We start from the raw sequence: 20,587 nt of genomic DNA, 5'->3' as shown, positions 1-20,587 counted from the left end.
CATGCCTCCAGCCTGGGTCTCTCCCCAAGACTCCACACTCACACACTAAACAGCCTCTTTGGCATTTCCACGTGGATCTCGGAGGCCATCTCAAACACATCCCGTCCAAAACCTCGCTCCGATTTCTGCCCCCACGGCCCCTGCCAGATACACGTTCCATTTGCCTGTCCTCCCAACTCAATTAACGGCAATTTCTTCCTTCCAGCTGCCAGGCCAAAAACCCGTGCGCCGTCTTTGCCTGCTTCCTTTCTGTCAAGCTCTGCGTCCATCAGAGACGGATGGAGCTCGAGCTCAGAAGCAAATCCAGGATCCAGCCCCTTCTCCCCACCTCTACCACACCCACCCAGCTGCAAGCCGCCGCCAGCTCATGCCTGGGGTGGGGGTGGGGGATTTCACTAGCTTCACTAAGCAGGGGGAGCAGCAGAGGGAGAAGAGGCAGGTTCCCCACTGAGCAGGGAGCCTGACGCAGGGTTTGATCCCAGGATCATGACCTGAGCCGAAGGGAGCCGCCTAACCGACTAAGCCACCCAAGGCACCCCTACAGCAATCTTCTTAAAAGGTGTCACGTTATCTGTGCAAAAACCTTTTCACGACTTCCCATCTCACTTGGGGAAAAAAGTCAGAAGTCCTTTTACCTTGCTGGCAAGGCCCTTGGTGATCCACAACTCTCCCCACCCATCTTTAAAAAACCAACAAAACCCAAAGTGGGTTTTGTGTCTACCATCCTTTCCCTGTGTCTACCATCCTTTCTCCCAGAGGAGCGACACGTGCTGCCCCCACTGCCACCGCCTCCACTGCCACCATCTCCTCGATCCACCGAAACAGGTTTCTTGCTGGTTACCAACGACCCCCACTGCTTACGACTGCCTGTGTACATTTCTGAACCCTGATGTGACCTGTCCCTCCTGCTGCATTTCGCCCTGCTGAGTACTCCCCTCCTCCTGTAAACTCCTTCCTCCTTTGGCTTCCGCGTCATGTCTTCCCCAGGACGACGCCTACACGTCTGGCTGCTCTGTCCTTTGTATGTCGGATCCGTCCTTGGCCTCCCGCTCATTCAACACATGCCGTGAGTTCAAGCTCAGTGCTGACTCCCAGAGTGCCAGCCCAAGCCCAGACCTCTCCCCCATGAACCTGACTACTGGCTGGTGTTCTTTAGTTGGATGGCTCCAAAGGCCACCTGTAACTCACATGCCCAAAAGTGAACTCATGACTTGCCTTCAAAACCTATTCCTACTCCCATGTGTCCTCAGCTGGAGGACGTCCCCTCCCTCAAGCTGGTAAGCCAGGAACCCTGGACTCTGCCTCTTCTCTTTCCTTTCCTTTGTCTTCCTCTCTACTTTCTCACTCTATGGATTCCAACTTCCAAATGCCTCCTGAATTTGTCCCCTTTCCATCCTAACTTCAGCCTAGACTCCTCGAGTAGCTCCAAAAACAGTTTCCTTGACTTCACGCCTGTCCTCTTCCCAGTCCAACTTCCCAGTCCAACACTGAGGTCCAGAGAGACCGCCTCTCCCCGGCTTCCTGCCTAACACCCGTGGATGGTTTCACACTGCCCTTGGGATCCGGGCTCTGCCTACCTGTCAGCCCCTTACAGAGCTGGACGCTCCGACCACAGTGGAGCCTAAGCCCCCTGCACCACTAGCCAGTTTCTGTGCCTGCTATAACCCCCCTTCCCCTCCCCCTCATCCTTCCCTGGCTAAATTATACTCCTTCAAGATTCAACTCAATGGCTTCCTCCAGAAGGTCTTTGCCAATGGCTCTCCCCTCCCTCTGAACCCCCAAAGCTTCAATAGCCTCTACCACAACCTTATCCCCCGATTCTGTCCATCTACCCATCTCCCTCCCCTTGCTCAGAAAGTTACGTGAACACAGCACCTTCCTCTCATTCACCGTTACGGCACTTAACAAGTGTTCAATAAGTACTTGTCATGTGACTGAAGGAACAAAGACAGAAATTCGGGAAGTGTCAAACTAGATGTTCTCCTTACCAAACAACCCTTCATGGATTCCTCTCCTATCTTCTTTGGTTGGTAATAATAATAAAAATGATACTGTGCCGGGCTTCATGCTAAGTATTTATACAAATATGAATCCATGCAATCCTACAGCAACTCTACTGTTATCAGCCTCATATTCGACTGGGGAAACTGAGGTACACAGAGGTTAAGTGACTGGCACAGCTAGCAAATGGCCGAGCCAGGGCTGGTGCTGGTCTGTGCTCTGAACCAACCGTACCTACCGCTTCCGCATAGCATGTTTAAGGTAAATAAGCCAGAATTAATATCAGCGGCAGTAAATCATAATTTTTGAAAAATGTGGAAACACAGAAATGGGCCATTTGGGGATTATCTCTGGCTTTGGGCTCAGTCCTACCTCTGACTCCTGCATCAGAGCAGAGAGGTCTGTGGGCCGCAAGGTTTGGGTACCCGCCAGGTGGGGCCCCCCAGCTCAGCACCCTCCTCCCAACCCACCTCACCTTGTCGCCGCCACCCTCGGCCTCCTCGGCCAGGAGGTACACGTTGCCCCCGTCAGCCAGCAGCAGGGCCGTGTCGGTGGTGGAGGAGGAGCGGGGGCGGCCCTGGTGCTGGTGCAGGATGGCGGCCAGGCTGCTGTCCTGGGGGGCCTTGCGCAGCAGGTGGGGGCTGCCGCGCTGGGGCTCCAAGGAGCTGCTCTTGGTGCGCCTGCTGCCGCCCCCGCCTCCGCCCCCGCCGCTGCTGTGCAGGCTGGCGCCCCGCTTGATCGAGGGCCGGGAGCGGATCTGCTGCAGCACGCGGTTGAAGGCGGTGGGCCGCGCGGGCAGGTCGTGCAGGGACATGGCGTAGGAGACACGGTGCATCTCCGGGGAGCGCTCCTTCTCGTCCGGGGACTCATGGTCCGACGTGCCCTGCTGCTGCTGCTGGGAATCCTGAGACGTCTGGTGCTCCCTCTCCCGGGACCGGCGCCGGCTGTGGAACAGGTGTTTCAGGCCGTGGCCAAACATGGAGCCCTCCGAGAGCTGCTGGATTTTCTTAAGGGGGAGAGATGAAGAACCGGTGAGTGGAAAGCTCTGGAATGCCCAGTGGGTGAGGACAGAGCTAGGGTGGGGGGGTGGGGTCTGCTCTTGGGAGACCAGTGGACCTACAACATTTGTCTGAATTTGGAAGATCCTTGCAAAGGGTCTAAAATGGCACCTTGCAGGAAGGTGGTAAACCCTGACCCAGTCCTCTTTTAGTGCCAAACGCACCCCCCACAACCCCCCACAGGACATTCCCAACCAATCCATGGTTCAGGGTGACTAGGCATGATATCCTGTGGCTAGTCCGCGGCTCGGTGGCACACACCAGTAGCACCTGGCTTCCGGGGTTGTATCTCTCTGGATTGATCCCCTACCCCCATCCTCTGGTACCTCCCTCCCTCTAAGTTAGGTTCTCCTTCAAGCCGTCCTGTCTCCATCAGACCACCAGGACACCGTTTCTAGAGAGGCCTCGTCCCAACATTCTCTGGGAAAATCAGGACCATACTGTTGCGGTGGACTCTGCTAAGTGCCTACTACATATCTGTCCCCTTTCTTACCAACCAAACTGCCTGGCCTTCGTGCACTTTGCTGAAAATTCTTCCTCCATCACATGCCCTTGCAGCTAGGAGTAGCCACATGACAGCTTTAGCCAATGGAAAACCAGGTGAGAGTTTCTAGCAACACTCGCCTTCCTGATAAAGATCCTTACCCTTCCTACTTCTTCCCACCTGGAATGTAGACGTAATGTCTGGACCTGCAGCAGCCATTTTGCAAACACGAGATGACCAGCATGATGATGCAGGGCTGCACGTACACAGGAGAGCCATGAACAACTGGCTTGGGGACGTGACGACCCCATGGTAACACCAGAGCAGTTGTGAATGCCTACCCTGCGATTCTGGCTGCATGAAAGCAATAAACCTATCTTTGTCTCTGGAACTCTAGCATGATTTTCTGTTATTTGTAGCCAATCTAATTCCTCTTTTTAATTTTTTTTAAGATTTTATTTATTTATTTGACAGATAGAGATCACAAGTAGACAGAGAGGCAGGCGGGGGAGGGGGAAGCAGGCTCCCCACTGAGCAGAGAGCCCCATGCGGGGCTCGATCCCAGAACCCCAGGATCATGACCTGAGCTGAAGGCAGAGGCTTTAACCCACTGAGCCACCCAGGCGCCCCAATTCTTCTTTTTAAAAACCTGTATTAACTAAAAAATAAAAATAAAAAAAATAAAAATAAAAATAAAAACCTGTATTAACTTAAGTAATCTCTACACCCAGTGTGGGGCTTGAACTCACAATCCAGAGATCAAGAACCACATGATCCACGGACAGAGTCTCATTTCTGATATAGTTGGCAATAAAATAGCCTTTACTGGAGCTTCCAGGTTGGTGAACACATCCACTTGGGGGGAGCGTGGTGCACCCTAGTCCCACCAGCACAGAAGCTCCTGCCCTCAGGACCCTTCCATACTCCATCCCTGGTACCTCTCCATCTGGCTAGTCATCTGTATCCTTTATAATACCTTTTATAATAAACTTCACTTCTATGGGCATGTCTTGTAACGCAGTCAGAATGTGACCACTTCTTTAGAATGTGGTTTCCAAATGAGTGTCTTTTCCCTCAGACTGGCACAAACCACTTAGGCTGCGGATCCCAGACTGCTCTGGCCCCGGCCTTCCCTCTCCGCTCTACTGCTCCCCCAGGCTGCACAGCTCAGGCCGGGGCAAGACAGCGTGTGGTCTAATTCCAGACAGCGTCTGTCGGGGGGCTGGCTGATTTGGCCAAGCCGAGCCCCAGGCAGAGAGCTTCAGAGACAAAGAGGGGATTGGGATGTGCAAGACCAGAGGAGAACCCACACTCTGTAGCTCCTAAGAGGGAAACTCAGAACCTGGTCATTTGGGGCTTAGGGAGCCATAGCAGGTCTTCGTCTGTGAGGAACAACCCATAACCTCATGAGACAAACTCATTTTTTAAAAAACAGTTCAAAGAGATGAGGCGCCTGGGTGGCTCAGTCGGTGAAGTGTCTGCCTTCAGCTAGGGTCATGATCCCAAGGTCCTAGGATCGAGTCCTGGGCTCCCTGCTCAGTGGGGAGCCTGCTTCTCCCTCTCCCTCTATCACACCTCACCCCCACTTGTGCTCTCTTTCAAATAAATAAATAAAATCTTAAAAAAAACACACACACACACAAAAAGCAGCTCAAAGAGTTACATAGACTGAATTTTCTTTTTTTCTAGAAACAAATAGAGCAGAAAACCTTAGACCATGCAGAAACCGGGGGGGAAACCCACATTTAGATCTGAACGAGTTGACCCAGCTCCTACCATTTCTTTATTTCTCTGGATTGTTCGTAGAGTTTAGGATTTCCATTTTTGGCCTCTTCGGAGTCTCCCAACCATCCCCAAAATAGGCAGGGCCCTGCCATCACCCATTCCACAGACCAGATAGGTTACCTCAGCGCCACACACCATGGACTCACGGTTTACAGTTTTCAATGACTTCCTTTTTGTTTTCCTGCTCCGTTATCTTACTTGATTTTTCCCAGACACTAATAAACGCAACAGCGGCAACATTTCCACTTTTCGACGAGGAAATGAAGGCTACCGCCATTCCTCCTCAAGAACTGAACGCTGGGGCAGCCTTGGCGACCAGGCTCCCCCGTGGGAAGAACCATCCCTGCATGGGCGGCCTGAGGCAGGGCCAGGAGGCACCTGCTTCGGGCAGAGCCGACATGTGCAGGGCCGATGGACTGGGGAGCACACTCCGCCATCGACTTGTAAATGGCCAGATCCTGTGGCCTCCGGAGCAGGGACAGCCAGGACCCTCCTTTGTCCCCAGGCCCAAGCGGATACCAGACCGCCCTCCAGGCCTCACGGAGGGGGCCAGCTGGCTCTGGCGCTGGCCCAGCCGCTCCTGCCAAACAGTCCCGTTGCATAGTCCACATTGTCCTTCTAGCATTCCATTCCATCCTCTCCCGACCACTTCTTACCCAGCTTCTCCAACTCCGCGGCCCATCTTCTAGATCTGCTCGGTTCCCCTCAAAAGACTTCGCCAGAGGTCCCAGAGCTCAGAGCCGTCTCCTCCCCCTCCAGGCCCTGGGACACAAGCAGAGGCGCTGTGGCCAGCAGCCACCACTGTCTGCCCTGTTGCCTCGAACCCTAACATCCTTGGTCAGTTTATTTTAAAATCACACAGCATTATGCAAAGCGCTAATCTACACCATCATTCTAACCTGAGGCTAGCCTCACCTCGGGAGGGAGAATGGAACTAGTGTCAGCGTCTCCGTTTTGCAGATAAAAAAACTGAGGTTCAGCACGTGCAGTTGCTCATTCCAAATTACACAGACAAGCCTCCGACCTCCGGTCTAATTTACCTTCGCTGGCTCACACACTGATTCCAAGACTAAAGCAGATGGCGGTATTTACAGGCATCCCAGAACAGTCTCCCAGGCAGGTTGAAAACAAACCCAAAATGCCTGGAGCAGGGTCGATGGGTTGCCCAACTGTGATGGTCGACCTGCCCATGTCACATTGTAGGACGCAGGTAAGGGCTTTTACAACCATGAGCCTTCAGTTCACACCTTCCCCATCTGTTCTGCAGGTAAAGGAAAGCCAGAGATAGCAGTCAGATGACCGCAGGACTTTTGCCCCAGCGGCACCGAGGAGCCTGCTAAAAAGTCTACAGTAGGCATGAGGGGAAAGAACAAAACAGGAGTCCAAGAATAATAGGACAGGGATGTTGCTCCAAATGAAGGGGTTTTCCCTTAAAAAGTGCTAGGCCAGAAAGCTGGGCAACACGGGAGCTGGTGGGGGGGGTGATCTGCAGGTAGGTGTCAGAGAAGAGGCAGTTGAGGAGTTTTGACATAACATGGTAAGTGTTAAAAAAAAAAAAAACCCAAAAAACAAAAAACAAAAACAAACCCAACAACTCAACACATACAATAACCAGCCGCAAGTTTTGGAAATGAGGAAAACCATGGTGACTAGCTTCAGGGAACTTGGCCACCAACGCAGCAGAAAGCACCACCTGCTCTGACTAACAGGTCCCAGCTACTAAATGTCACTTGCTTTTCCACGCTGACTTTTGCTTTTCCCCAGCTGCCAGAAACCATTTTGGTGGCCAAACGAAGCCATGTATTAGAAGAGAGCTGAGATGTTTCAGAGTTAGGGGTGAGACATAAACAGAGCTCTCCCGATGTATCAGAACTAGGCGCAACTGTCTCAGAGCTGCCCGGAAGCCGGGAGTTAGCCAGAAAGGACGGCTTCCCAGGGCAGGTGCCAAAGCCAGGAGACGAGAAGGCGGAGGCATTTGCTATCCCCTCCCCTGGGACTATTTTTCAGGGCAGCGAGGACCCCCTGCCCTTGGGATGCCATGCCTCTCCCAGGAAGAAAGGGTGAACTGGCTGATTTTTGCAAGATCCTTCCCGAGAAGGCTGTGGTCTCTAAACAGCCAGGCTTCATCCGTTCTCCTCCCTGGGTGTGGGTCCACCAAAGGGGAAGTGTGCTCCAAAATTTGCCAACCCAGCTGCTTGAGGCCAAAAGTAAAATGCCTCGGGGTACAGCGTCTTTGGTACCATGTGGTTAAAAATAGCCCAAAGCGGCTTCTGATTCCTACAGGTCCCTGTGTTCTTAACTCCCAGAAAAGCTTCGAGGCTCTTAACAAGCCACACTAACCTACAGCTAATTACCCCAACCTGACAGCTCACCGCACATCCCTTCCTCCCACCTGGGTTCGGAACTCCCTCTGCCCCACCACAGCGTCGGCTGTGAGGGTTCAGTGGGGTGACTGGGTCACCGTGAGCCTTAGCAAGCCTAGGTCGCCAACGTTCCTCTATTTATAGGGTCTCTATGGAAACAGGGCCAGCATTAAAGAGCTAATCGCTGTCAAAACCCACAGAGTCCTACTCTCGGGATACAAAGTGGATTGCGGAAGTCTCCAATTGCCCTGAAGCTGCTCTGGGTGGGGAGCCTGGGGCTGGGGCAGGAGAGGAACCCTGACCCCAGGTTCGGCACCCACGAGGACGACAACGGAGAAGAGCGAGGAGCTGCCAATGCTCAGGCCTGTCTGGGGTTTCCATTAGAAACACAGTGATGGAAGAATTTTCGAATCATTGATTTCTTCCCCAGCATCACAGCTGACACTTAAAGAAACAGACTTCCATCCAGGGGCACAGGACTTCCCCATTCTCCATTTTATTTTAAGTCTTCCTTCCTTGATGGCTTCAAGAATTCTGCCTGGTGCCAGGGCAAGTCTGGGAAGGTGGCCGCATCCCTGGCAGAACTGACTCAACATATACCAGCATGGAAGATTTAAAGAGTTACCTGAGTGCCTCTTGTGGTCCTTCCCCTGCCTCCCTGCCTGCCCCCTCCGTGAAGCCATCCCTGACGGGTCTCACAGCCTTGCTCGGAGCTCCAGAGAGCTCATCATCCGCTCCCCTTGCAATTAATCACGTGCTCCTGACCTGGCTCCCGGCGCTCCCTCAAACCTGTTAGCCGACTTTCCACCTGCTTATGGCCAGACTCCTCCATAGGAGCGAATGGAGGACACGAGCTCTGCCATCTGTATCTTCGTGTCCCTAATATTACCTGGCGGTTGCTGCATCATAATATATTTTCTGACCAGAAACCATCCAAGCCCTACAAAACCCTCTTACAAAGGACTTAATCCTTCGACAACAACCTTTTGCAAAATTATAAAATGCTCAGACAGGCAGCTTTCTCTCGTGCCTAACCCAGATCCCTCCTGCTACTATTCAAAGCCTTATCTTTTTTTTTTTTTTTAGATTTTATTTATTTATTTGAGAGAGAAAGAATGAGAGGAAAAGTCAAATCTTGCTCTTCTCCCACAACCACAAAACACTCCTGCCATCCCTCAACCGCTTTGTTCTTTAACTTTTTTTTTTTTAAAGATTTTATTTATTTAATTGACATAGAGAGAGATCACAAGTAGGCAGAGAGATAGGCAGAGAGAGAGGAGGAAGCAGGCTCCCCACTCAGCAGAGAGCCCGATACGGGGCTCGACCCCAGGACCCTGAGATCATGACCTGAGCTGAAGGCAGAGGCTTTAACCCACTGAGCCACCCAGGTGCCCCTGTTCTTTAACTTCTTAACACAGAGAGAGGCTTCAGTGCTGGGTTGATCAAGGTGGGCCCTGTCCAGTCCTGGCCTCCTTCTAAGAACGCACCCTCCTGGTCTGTGAGGATTTCAAAGGGAGAGGCCATTTCTCAGAGGACAGAGGAAGACAAAGAGGAATTGTGAGCTAACCTCCAGAACCACCGAGAGATTTTCTTCCCCAGCTCCTGAAACTCACACTTTTTTTTTTTTTTAAATTTACACCCAAAATTCAGGTCTTATCTGATGTTTCAATTCCTTTTTGAGGGAGAGGGAGACAGGGCTGTTCATGGGATTGGCTGCTAAGAACCGTTAGATACACAAAAAGCAGCACAATCTGTAAATACTGAGCCTGCAAGACAGTTCCCACAAGAACCACGAGGGCAGCTGCGAATTCTAGAACCCGAGATGTGGCAGGGGAACAGGGAGCTGCCTTTGCCACATGCTTTGCCATCGGTCACCAATTCTCCCGGAGCCCACACACAGGGTGCTCCGAATATTACTGCCCTTGGGGCATTCGCTGCAGGTGCGGTAAACACCAGGCGGCCTCAGCATTCCTGCCACCCCTCCACCATCCCTATTTACAGGGCTGGGACAACAAAGGACCCTGGACCCACAAAGCCACTGGCACGTGCTGTCCCACTGTCTCCATTTAGGAAGCCTCTCTCTTATTTGGTCATTAACATCCTACTCTCTCTTTAATATCTTGCTCTAGGGACACCTGCGTGTCTCAGTCAGTTAAGTCTCCGACTCTTAATATCAGCTCAGGTCATGATCTCAGGGTCTTGGGATCAAGCGCCGGGTCAGGCCCCCTGCTCAGCACAGAGTCTGCCTCTCTCTCTGCTCCTCCACGTACACACACGCCCGGGAGCTCTCTCTCTCTCTCAAACAAATAAAATCTTTTTTCTTTTTTTAAAGATGTTATTTATTTATTTGACAGAGAGAGACCACAAGTAGGCAGAGAAGCAGGTAGGCAGAGAGAAAGGAGGAAGCAGTCTCCCCACCGAGCAGAGAGCCCAGGACCCTGAGATCATGACCTGAGCCGAAGGCAGAGGCCTTAACCCACTGAGCCACCCAGGTGCCCCACAAATAAAATCTTTTTAAAAAATATCTTGCTCTCATCCCATCTCTTCTGATCAACCCCATGTGTTTCTGACTCCATCAAATGATGCTCAAAGCACCCCTAAGTGTACGTGTCCTCTAATGGATGATTTTCTGGCAAGTAGTTCGTCCTGTAGACTGGGAGCTTACCTGAAAGCCCAACTACTTACTGCCTGTTGCCAAAGAACGAATTTCCCCTTCCCCGATCCGAGGTCTACAGCAATCCTACTTCCCTGAGGAAACCATCCAGCCTCTCGTCCAGCCTGAACATACTGCCTTTAAAGCAGAACTAGGAGGCCACATAGAGTCCCCTCTAACCCCAGAACCCTCCACTAGACCCCCAGAGCGCACACACACCTTCATCCCACCCACGTTCCCGTGAAGCAGCTTGTCTTCTCCTCCACTGAAGAAGTGGAGACACGGAGTTGGATCAAGAGACATTGCCTTAAAAAAACAAAACAAAAAAACCCAAAACACAAAAACAAATAAGGGGCACCTGGCTGGCTCAGTCAGGAAAACATGCACTTCTTGAACTTGGGGTGGTGAATTCAAGCCCCACGTTGGGTGCAAAGCTTACTTAAAAAAAAAAAAAGAAAGAAAGAAAAAGAAAAGAAATTAAACAAATACAACAATAGAAAAACGAGCAGGGCTTTTGGGAATATCAGTGTTCTTTCTCGACGTGGGTGGTAGGTAGATGGGGCGTCTGTTTTGCTGTAAACTGCACATGTATGTTCTCAAACACTTTCCAGGACATGCCCTACTTCACAGTTAGAACAGCGCCTTTCCCAGGGAGGTTGCTCAGCATCTGCGGACTCCTGACCCCTTCCCATGGACAGTCTACTGGAGTGCTGAAGGAACACGGGCCATTCGCGAGGGGCTCATGCGCCTGTGCTCGCCAGTAAAGGCGGTGAGCCAGTGAGGAGAACCCCACGGCCTCTGGCTGGGATGTGCCCCCCAGCTAGTCGGCTTCTCCTTGCTTTTTCTCATCTTCACTGGGAACAGGCAGGAAGGTCGGGCATCGTGGTAATGAGAAAACATGAGCTGGAACCCACATGAGTCTTGAGTCAAAAGCACTTCGAACCAGGACTGTAGTAACAGACCTCAGGGCACCCCCCCCTTTTTTCCCTCTGGGAAAAAGATGAACAGTGCCCAGAAATCCCTGGGGAAATTATTCAAAGGGGCTTTGGTGAGGGGAAAAGAACATCAGGGGAAGGACTCTGGCCAGCACACCCAGAGTCTTCCTTTTGGGAAGGGCTTGATTCCTCTGGCAGCAGAAGGGGTGGGAGAGGTGCCGAGGCTGGTGATTTCCTCCTTGCCTTGAGGATTCTAGACATTAGGGACAGAACCAGCTGACTCTTACACTCAGCCACTCATCCCAGGCCTCAGCAAGAGCCATCACATGCTGCATTGTTAACAGGAATGTGCGCTCCACGTCCCTTTCTGCAGTTTTCCCTCAGCTCCTCCCCACTCCCATTCCTGCCAGAGCTGGGTTATCCCGCTGGAGAATTCCGGGGTCCTTTGGGTCCGCCAGCTCTCTCCGTTACCAGCTATCCTGGCCTGTCCTCCCAACCAGCAGGTAATCTGCAGCAGCCCATGATGAGAACAAATACATGAACCCAAGCGGTTAAACGGGACTCCCAGGCCACAGGGGCTGGGCACTGGGACTCTGGATTGTCGCTTCATGTTGCAGGGGTATCACCTCAAGTGTGTGGAGCAGCGAAGAAGGTCCCCGAGTATCCCCAAGAGCCTCCTGTGAGGCAGTGTCCCTTTTCAGGTGATTTTCCAGTAACAATTATATAATCGCTCCTTTAAGATTGTCGTGTAAACCATTTTTCCTTCTTTTCACTGGCCCTCCCATCCCATAACCATGACCCCTGACCCCTGTAGCAGAAATTTCCACTGCAGAGTAATACACTCTACAACATCGAAGGGCCGCGGACAGAGGCCAAAGGGGCCCCTGGAACCTGTGGCTCCTAATAGCTTGGGCATTCAGATCTCTTTGGCAAAGACTCCCCCCTGCCCCAATTGCCATTGGAGGTAGTTCAGACAAAGCCTCTGATTTTTTTGGCCCCTTCCTCAAGATCATTTCCTCCAGTGCACTTAATCGATCGCAATGCCTGGAGTTGTCATAAGAAAACAGAACTGGGGCCAAAGGACCCAAAGTTCCTACCTCCCAAGTTTAAAATGAAAACCAAAGCAGAGCTGCTGATCTTCCTAGGCCAAACCCAGGTACGGGGCAAAGGGAGGTTACAAAAAAAAAAGAAAGTTGCCCCTTTCCGGTACCACAAGCAAATCCAAAACAATCCTGCTTCTACCCCATGCTAGAGCCAGTCACGGAATTTTTCCCTCATCGGGAAATCTGTGCCACCAAAACAACTTTTCCAGCACTGGAAACTAAGTTTGGACACACTTCAATATCCTTATTCCTTTTTTCCAGAAAAGGGCTCAGGAAAGTTGAGTGATTTGCCTGAGATCACACAGCAAATCAAATTCCGATGGCCCACAAGTTCCTATCTGGTTCCAAAGTCCCTACCTTGTAAACATGTTTTGATAAAGCAGACAGAGATAAACAGGAAAAGGCCCTGCTTGTCACCCCATGTTCCCACTGAGCCTGCTGCAGCTCTGTTTTCTGCTCCTTGTGCCTGGGTCCACATGGCTGTGATCTACCTCAGTGAGCTGTTTCGGGTAGGGGAGTGAGGCTCCTGTTCTCACATCGAATCTCAATTCTGCTTCAGGGAAGTTTAGCAGTTAATATCAGGTGTGGAGTTGCTGCTGTGTCTGCCCTAGCCACAGGGAAGGTGTCGCAAAAAAAAAAAAAAAAAAAAAAAAAAGAGATGAAGAAAAGAGAGAGATGATATAGGAGGGTGGAGATGAACGAGCTTCTTAAGGCAGCATTATCCGGAGACAAAGACACCGCAGCCCCCACACCACCACCAGCCCACCTTCGCTCATGCAGGCAACCGAGAGAAGTGAATGGAGCTGGCAGTTTGCACTGCCGGCCTGAGCTGGAGACTGGGGGAGTTTCCAAGGCAGCTTCTCATCAACTCAGGGAAGGGTCCCATCTGGCCATAGAATCGAGGTTTACTTGCCCGACTCATCTTGGATGGGCCCAGAATGAGGCTGGAGGCCAAAGGCTGCAGAAGAAGGCTCCCCTCCTTTCCACATGCACATTAAGGGGACCCATTTCTGTTCATCATCTCACTGAAAATAGGAACCACACGGGGTGGGCTCACAGGTGACAGCTGGGACAGGCACCAGGGGCTCCTTGGGCCTGACTCACAGCACAAGCCTCTGCAGGCTCTTGGACATAAGGCTTGCCCCCAACCTCTGAAAAGGGCAGCCGCAGCCCCAGAGGTCACACTCCCACAACTACCAGTTTTTTGGAAGTACACGCAAGGAGCTAGCTGTCTCCCTTCCTAGCCCTCCCCGAGGCACACAGACAGGTAACACACACAGGTAAGAGCCCACTCACCTGCGCTCCGACTTCCTGACTCTGAGCTGCTCAGGCCAAACGAGGAATGTCATTGGCTTATTCTGGTAAGCTCTTTAGTGGCTGCTGCCATAGGATACAGGCTTTATTTAACATAATGGAGTCCTCTGGCTCCCCTAGCCCAGACCTTGTACCCCCTCTGGAGAATATCTCCCCGGGGGCATCAATCTCCAAGGCATCTAAGTTCCTTCCTTGAGCTGACATCTCGCTCAGCCCCGTGGTGAGCCGGCTCGCAAATCCTGAGCCTGCAATCCCTGTAGCAGCTCCCGCAAAGGTGCATTATTTATCCCTGCTGCCGTTTTAATTAATAGAGAGACATATTCAACATAGCGCGATCATTGTCTCGGCAACCGCGGGCCAGGAAAATAAAGGGCTCCCAGGCTGCATGTGATCGGCTCTTCCGGATTCTGGTTCTAACTGCCGGCTCAGCATGTGTGCCCCAAACCAGCCCAAGTACCGCTTGGCCACCTGTCAGTTCTCCACCCTGGGGGTTGGTTCAGCCGGCAGGCAGGGATCTCCAAGCACTAGCTTAACCTCTGGCTCCACCTAACGGCAAGAAATCCACACTCCCCTTTCACAGATGGACAAACTGAGCTTCATCCAGGAAGGTCCCAAAAGGAGGAAACTAATGCAGCAAAGGAAAGGGATGGTCCTCTGCTCCGCCTCCCACGTTGCAATTTTCTTCCCCTGCCATCTTACAGGAGGGAAAGTGATGTCAACTTTTTAGTTAGCATCTTGGATTTCTCCAGCCCTTTGTCTGCGAACAGCACTTCACACACATTATTCAAACCATCTCGGGTGGGTGAGTCACTAGAACGTCTGCTGAATAATGAGGAACAAACACAGAGGCCTGAAACGGAGCTGAAAGACGGAGGCACCAATGGTACCTGACGTCCAGCCCAGGGTTCTGGCCGAACATCCTCTCTGACCTTTGCCTGGCTTCCCCATCACTTTCATCCTGGGCAAGCACTTCTGCGTGGGGCGGGGAAAGCTAAGTCGCCGGCTGGGCTTGCCGGGGGATGGTCTGCGCTCACCTTTAAATCAGGAGGCTTGCTTCGGGGCCCCGGGTTGGGCGTCGCGGCCGCGCCCGCGTCTGAAGTTGGCCCGCCTGCGGAGTTAGCACCCGCGGCCTCCCCAGGCCGGAGGTCCGCGCCCGGCAGGGGGCCCGCGGCATCTTCCAGCCCAGCTCCATCCTCCTCGCCCGGCTGTTGCTGCGGCTCGTCCGATTTGCACCTCTTCATGGTGGCCGTGGGTCGGCAAGGGGACTCTCTCCTTCCAGCGCGCCGTCTTGGGGGAGACCGCACCCCCTCTTACACTCAGAAGACGAGGCCCGGGGGTCTCAATTAGCAACGAGGAGAGGGAGTCGGCGGGTCACAATTTCTTGAATTAAAAAATAAATCTTTTTAAAAGGAGGTTGAGGGAGGGGCGAGGACATGGAGCCTTGGTCACAGCCTGGAATAGTTCATTCCGACCTGGGGAACGGAGGCAGGTCACAGTCGAGGCTGGGCGGCAGGAGTCCTTGGGCAGTCATTGGAGCGGGAGGAGGAAGACAGCCCCCGGCCCCCCAAACTTTCTGCTCCAGGGCGCGGACAGGGCGGAGGGGAGCTGGGCGGCACGGCGCATCCCTCCCGGCGGGCCGGGCTGCTGGGCGAGGCAGGGCACCGCGCAGCCGGCCGGGCAGGTCTTCGGCGGCCGCCCTCCGCGCGGGCTGCTGCGCCCCCCCGGCCCCGCCGCCGGCCCCCGCCCCGCATGGGCCGGCCGCGCAGCCCGCAGCGCGCCCGGCCCCCTCCCCGGCCGCGCGCCCCGCTCCCCGCCCGCCGCGCCGCTTGCTGCAAAGCCGCGACCGCGGCCCCAGCCAGCGGTGAGCGCGCAACCTACCCCGCCCGCTGCCTCCGCCCGCGAGGGGGAAGGCGAGGCAAGGAGCGAGTGACAACGGCAACGGGCCAATGGGAAGCCCGGAGGGCTGAGGGGGCGTCGCGCGGCCACGTTTTTAGGGTTGGTTGCACCGCGCGGTCCCCCAGGAGGGATCTGGAGGGCTCTGCTGCTGCGTTTTGGCATTGCAGAGAGCGGGCTGCGGAGCAGAGGCGGGGCGGCGCGCCACCCCAGACGCGGTCTTGGCAGGAGCGGGAGGGACCCTCCCAGAAAAGGCTCTCTTGGGAGTTCCCCCGCCCACTCGTTCTATTTGGCAGGGAGGGGGCGAGATAGGAATGTTTATCATCAGTGCGTTTTGCTCTAACTTTGCACATTACGTGTGTAGAGCCCTTCCGCGAGGGAGATACTGATCCCCTCTAGGATGTATGGTCCGCAGCACACACCCATGCCCACATTCAGAGCTGCAAATGCGGAGGGAGGGGCTGCTCTTCTGTCCCTTCAGCCCTCCTTCCACTTTAAGTAGCTATCTCATAGGAGTTTTAGCTTTATGCTCAGAAATTAGAAAGTACTGAATTAGTTAACATAATAATGCAAACTATGAAAAGGCTTTTAAATCAGAAGGGGTGTTAATAGCAGGAGGTTGATACATATGGAAAGGAAGAAAAAGAATGCAACCTCCTTTTCCCCTGAATCTCAGCCAAACTGTGCTAGTAACCTGGAGGCAGAAGAGAGTAAATATTGGGGCTACCAAGATATGGAGCAGAGTAATAACTCCATCTGAGTGTCTACTGTGTGCTTACTATGGACACAATGCTTTTTGTCCATGCAGCAGCAGAGACCACTGGTTCTCAAAGGATGGTCCCAGAACCAGCAGCATCAGCATCCCCCAAATCTTATCTTAAACACCAGCAAGAACTACAGAATCAGAAATAGAGTACAGAAACCTCGGTGGTTGTTTGTTTGTTTGTTTGTTTATAAAGATTTATTTATTTGAGAGAGAGAGAGACAGTGGGGAGGAGGGAAGGAGAGAGAGGGAGAAATCCTAAGCAGACCCCCCGCTGAGCACAGATTTTTTTTTTTTTTCCCTACACAGGGCTCATCCCAGTTTCCTAAACTGAGAACCTGAGCTGAAATCAAGAGTCAAACATCTGGGTGGCTCAGTGGGTTAAGCCTCTGCCTTTGGCTCAGATCATGATCTCAGGGTCCTGGGTTGGAGCCCCAAATCGGGCTCTCTGTTCGGAAGGGAGCGTGCTTCCCACCCACCCACCGCCTGCCTGCTTCTCTGCCTACTTATAATCTCTGTCTGTCAAATAAATAAAATCTTTAAAAAAAAAAAAAAAAGAGTCGAACACTTAACCCACCCTGGAACCCCCAGAAGTCTGTTTTAATAAGCCCTCTAGGAAATTCTGATGCAAGCTAACAACGGAGACGCTAGACTGCCGTGGAGGGACCCCTCGGTCTGCAAGTACAGCGATGATCCCTACTATGCATTTTACAGTTTACCAGTCGCGCTTATACCTGTCATGCGATGCTAGTCTTGCCTCAGTCCTAGGAGTTTCCTGACTCTCCTTTTTCCCATTCCAGCCACTCATTTTCATGTGAATCCTAGAAGAGTCTGAGTTGTTAAGAATTTACTTCAGTCAGGCAGCTACTTTCTAAACTTAGGCAGCTCCGTTTTTAGAAGATAGGAATTTAGGATGGGCTGGGAACTCCGAACCACCCCCTATACCCACTACAGGGTATCAGGCACAACGCAGAAACACAAAGTTTCCCGGGCACTCTGATGTTAGCGTTTTCAATGATGAGGGAAGGACAGAATGCCAGTGCAGCCCATGGCAGGACTAAGCAGAACCAGCGGGAGCAGATTCCCATGTGTTCAATGGCAGGCAGGGTTGTCTGCTGCCCCCTACCTGACTCCTCACTTGCTCTAGAGCTGCGAGGGACCCCTCCAGATCCTGAGCAAGTCTTAGCTTGGGAGGTAAGTGGTAGCCTTGGACAAATGGTGAGCACACGTTCATGACCTGACTGGAGGCTGGGAAAAAAGTAGAGGGAGTTACTGTGAGGTTTTAAGAAAGCAGAGACCAGGGGCGCCTGGGTGGCTCAGTGGTTTGGGCTGCTGCCTTTGGCTTGGGTCATGATCTCAGGGTCCTGGGATCGAGCCCCGCATCGGGCTCCCTGCTCTGCAGGAAGCCTGCTTCCCTCTCTCTCTCTCTCTCTCTCTCTGCCTGCCTCTCTGCCTACTTGTGATCTCTGTCTGTCAAATAAATAAATAAAATCTTTAAAAAAAAAAAAAAGAAAGAAAGAAAGCAGAGACCATTATCATTTGAATTATGCCCCATTTCTATACGAGGTCGAAGTTGGTCTTACCTTGAACTATTATGTTATCAAACTATTATGTTATCAAACACACATAGCATGATGGACAAATTTCCTATTCGTAGGCATATTTAGCAAGGTGTCGTGCAGGTCAACAGAGAAGTCTGTGGTGCGGTTCGTGAAATCGGCTGGTGCTGTGTATTCCTTTTTGGAGAGGCAGTGTTGCATAGCGATTAAGAGCTCTAGACTCTGTGGCCAGGCTGCATGGGGACAAATCCTGGTTTTGTTTGCCACTCACCGTGTGACTGAGGCTAAGTTATCCAGCCTCTTTATGCCCCAGTTTCCTAATCTGGAAGGGAGGATCACGACAGTACCTACCTTAGAGGGTTTTGGGTGATAAATGTAAAGCCTTTAGGCGTTGCCTGACACAGACTGAGGGCCATAGCTATTATCAGAGACGTCATCCAGTTTCAGAAGTGTTATACATCCCACTTCAAGGGTCTAACTTTGCTTCTCACCCATTATAACTTTCTCTGAGGTCGTATTATAGAATGAATACACTACTGCCCAAGAAGTTTGGGTGAGGTCTGCAGAGAGACCCGTGTGACTTGCAGCTGCCAGTTTGAAGGTGATGGCAAATTTCCAATTTCCATTAGCCATAGCAAATTCTTGAGTACCTAAGATAAATAGAACTTGAAAGGACTTTGATTGATATTCTCTTTAAAAGATTGATCATTCTATTTTTCTAGGCTTCTTTGGAAAAACACAGACATGTGTTTTTTATTTAGTATGTTTTAGTATGTGTTTAGTATGTTTTGATGCTAAAGATAAGATAAAAATTTGCAGATTCTCAATGCAAGAGATTGCATTCGGTATGTAAGAGTAGCTTTTTTTTTTTTAAGATTTTATTTATTTATTTGACAGACAGAGATCACAAGTAGGCAGCGTGGCAAGCAGCAGGGAGGGGGAGCAGGGCTCGATCCCAGGATGCTGGGATCATGACCTGAGCTGAAGGCTGAGGCTTTAACTCACTGACCCACCCAGGCGCCCCAAGAGTAGCATTTTCTATTCTGCTTTGACACCACTAGTTAATTACAAATAAATAACACGGTGTTGTGGGAAGGTCTCAGGTCTTGGGGTCAGACCATCCTTGTAAGACTTTCAGTTCTGTTACTCCCTGTGTGTTCTTGGGGAACCACTTAACTTCTCTTGCCCTTGGCTTTCTTATCTCTAAACAGGAGCTAAAAGCATTTATCCTCACATGGTTGTGCTAAGGACAAAACTAGACAATGAACATGAAAACATTTGACACATAGATGTACTCAGTAAACCTGAATGAAACAAAAATAATTAACAAACTTATCTAAACCCCCCAGTCTGCCACAGGAAAAAAGCCAAATTATTCCATGAAGCTTAATGCTTTTTGTGGAAGGAAATCCCAGTTAGGCTAATAAAAGGGGGCACTGCTGGTACGATCAAATTTGCCAAACCAGTAAGTGTATAAACAAGAAGGATAAAGATCAGGGTTATGGAATCCTGTTCCCTTGTCCACAGCCAGTTCAATTAGCTTGATAAATGGAAGAGGCTTTAATTATAGAGGATGAAGTGCCAAGATCAACAGGTAAATATAGAGCAGGGTTTTTTTGTTTTGTTTTGTTTTTTTCTATTTTCAAAAGGCTTCTCTTTATACCATTAGAAAGAGGTTTGCAGATTATCCAAGAAAATTCTGTTTCCTACTCTGAAGGAATCTTTTAAAAAAAATTTTAAACATCAAATGGCTAATAGTGGTCAGCTATTTTAAGATTTAACATACTAAGAAGAGTGTTTTGCTTAGAAGGTAAAAAGTACTCTACTGAGACCAGATATAATAATTTCCATCGCTGAACTGTGATTCCAACATCATTATAAATATTCCTTTGTTAATGTAATTTTCCTCCCTTTCTCTTAGAGATTTCCACTTCCACTCAATGTTCCTCTTTTTAAAAAAAATTGGGTTTCGTTGGATTAGGAGAAGTAAATTATGCAAATGATCGTCAGGGAGATTGGCCAGATTGTCGATGACATCACCATCCCACCACCTAAATACAGGCTTTTTATTGGCTGTTCTCAGAGGCAGACAAGACCGGGAAGGCTCTGTCTGCATCACTTGTGAGTTGGAGAAAGCTCTGAGTCCATACTAAATTTTATTGTTTTTTGGTTTTTGGTTTTTGTTTTTACTTAAAATGTACTCAGAATCATTATCCATATATTATTACATCTTCCATGTAATTCCACATGGAAATATGTCTAAGTAAATATTTTAAGCGCTTCCTTACCCATTCTATCAAGTGATTGTATCATGGATTGTTTACTAACCCTTCTTAGATACTTAGGTGTTTCCATTTTTTGCCTTCAGAAACAGAACTGTAATTACGATTTTATTCAAAATTGTACATGTTATTTCCTCCACAGCATGGAAACTCTGATACCTAACTGGTCATTTTAAAAAAGATTTTTTATTTATTTATTTGACAGAGAGAGAGAGAGAGAGAGAGATCACAAATAGGCAGAGAAGTAGGCAGAGAGAGAGGGGGAAGCAAGCTCCCTACTGAGCAGAGAGCCCCATATGGGGCTCCATCCCAGAACCTGGGATCATGACCTGAGCCAATGGCAGAGGCTTTAACCCACTGAGCCACCCAGGCACCCCAACTGGTCATGTTTTAA

General features: G+C 50.9%; 1 protein-coding gene across 3 annotated transcripts in view; it reads right to left on the bottom strand.

Annotated features, from left to right (window-relative positions):
- Positions 1 to 15,550, bottom strand: part of TMCC2 (transmembrane and coiled-coil domain family 2) — a 37,926-nt gene extending 22,376 nt beyond the window's left edge. The window contains exons 1-3 of one of the 3 annotated variants that reach the window (XM_032318442.1): positions 15,169 to 15,550; positions 14,731 to 15,076; positions 2,477 to 3,007 (exon numbers count right to left, since the gene is read on the bottom strand). In XM_032318442.1, the coding sequence (XP_032174333.1) occupies positions 2,477 to 3,007; positions 14,731 to 14,937 (738 nt within the window). In that variant the 5' untranslated portion in view covers positions 14,938 to 15,076; positions 15,169 to 15,550. Of the gene's footprint in view, positions 1 to 2,476; positions 3,008 to 13,678; positions 14,684 to 14,730 lie in introns of those variants that run through there. The other 2 variants (XM_032318441.1, XM_032318443.1) reach the window with 2 other exon arrangements.
- Positions 15,551 to 20,587: the final 5,037 nt, after the last annotated feature.

The sequence above is a fragment of the Mustela erminea genome, chromosome 17 (assembly GCF_009829155.1).
Source record: "Mustela erminea isolate mMusErm1 chromosome 17, mMusErm1.Pri, whole genome shotgun sequence".
Lineage (NCBI taxonomy): Eukaryota > Metazoa > Chordata > Mammalia > Carnivora > Mustelidae > Mustela > Mustela erminea.
The sequence above is the reverse complement of the archived record's forward strand: the minus strand, read 5'-3'. Positions and strand labels throughout refer to the sequence as shown.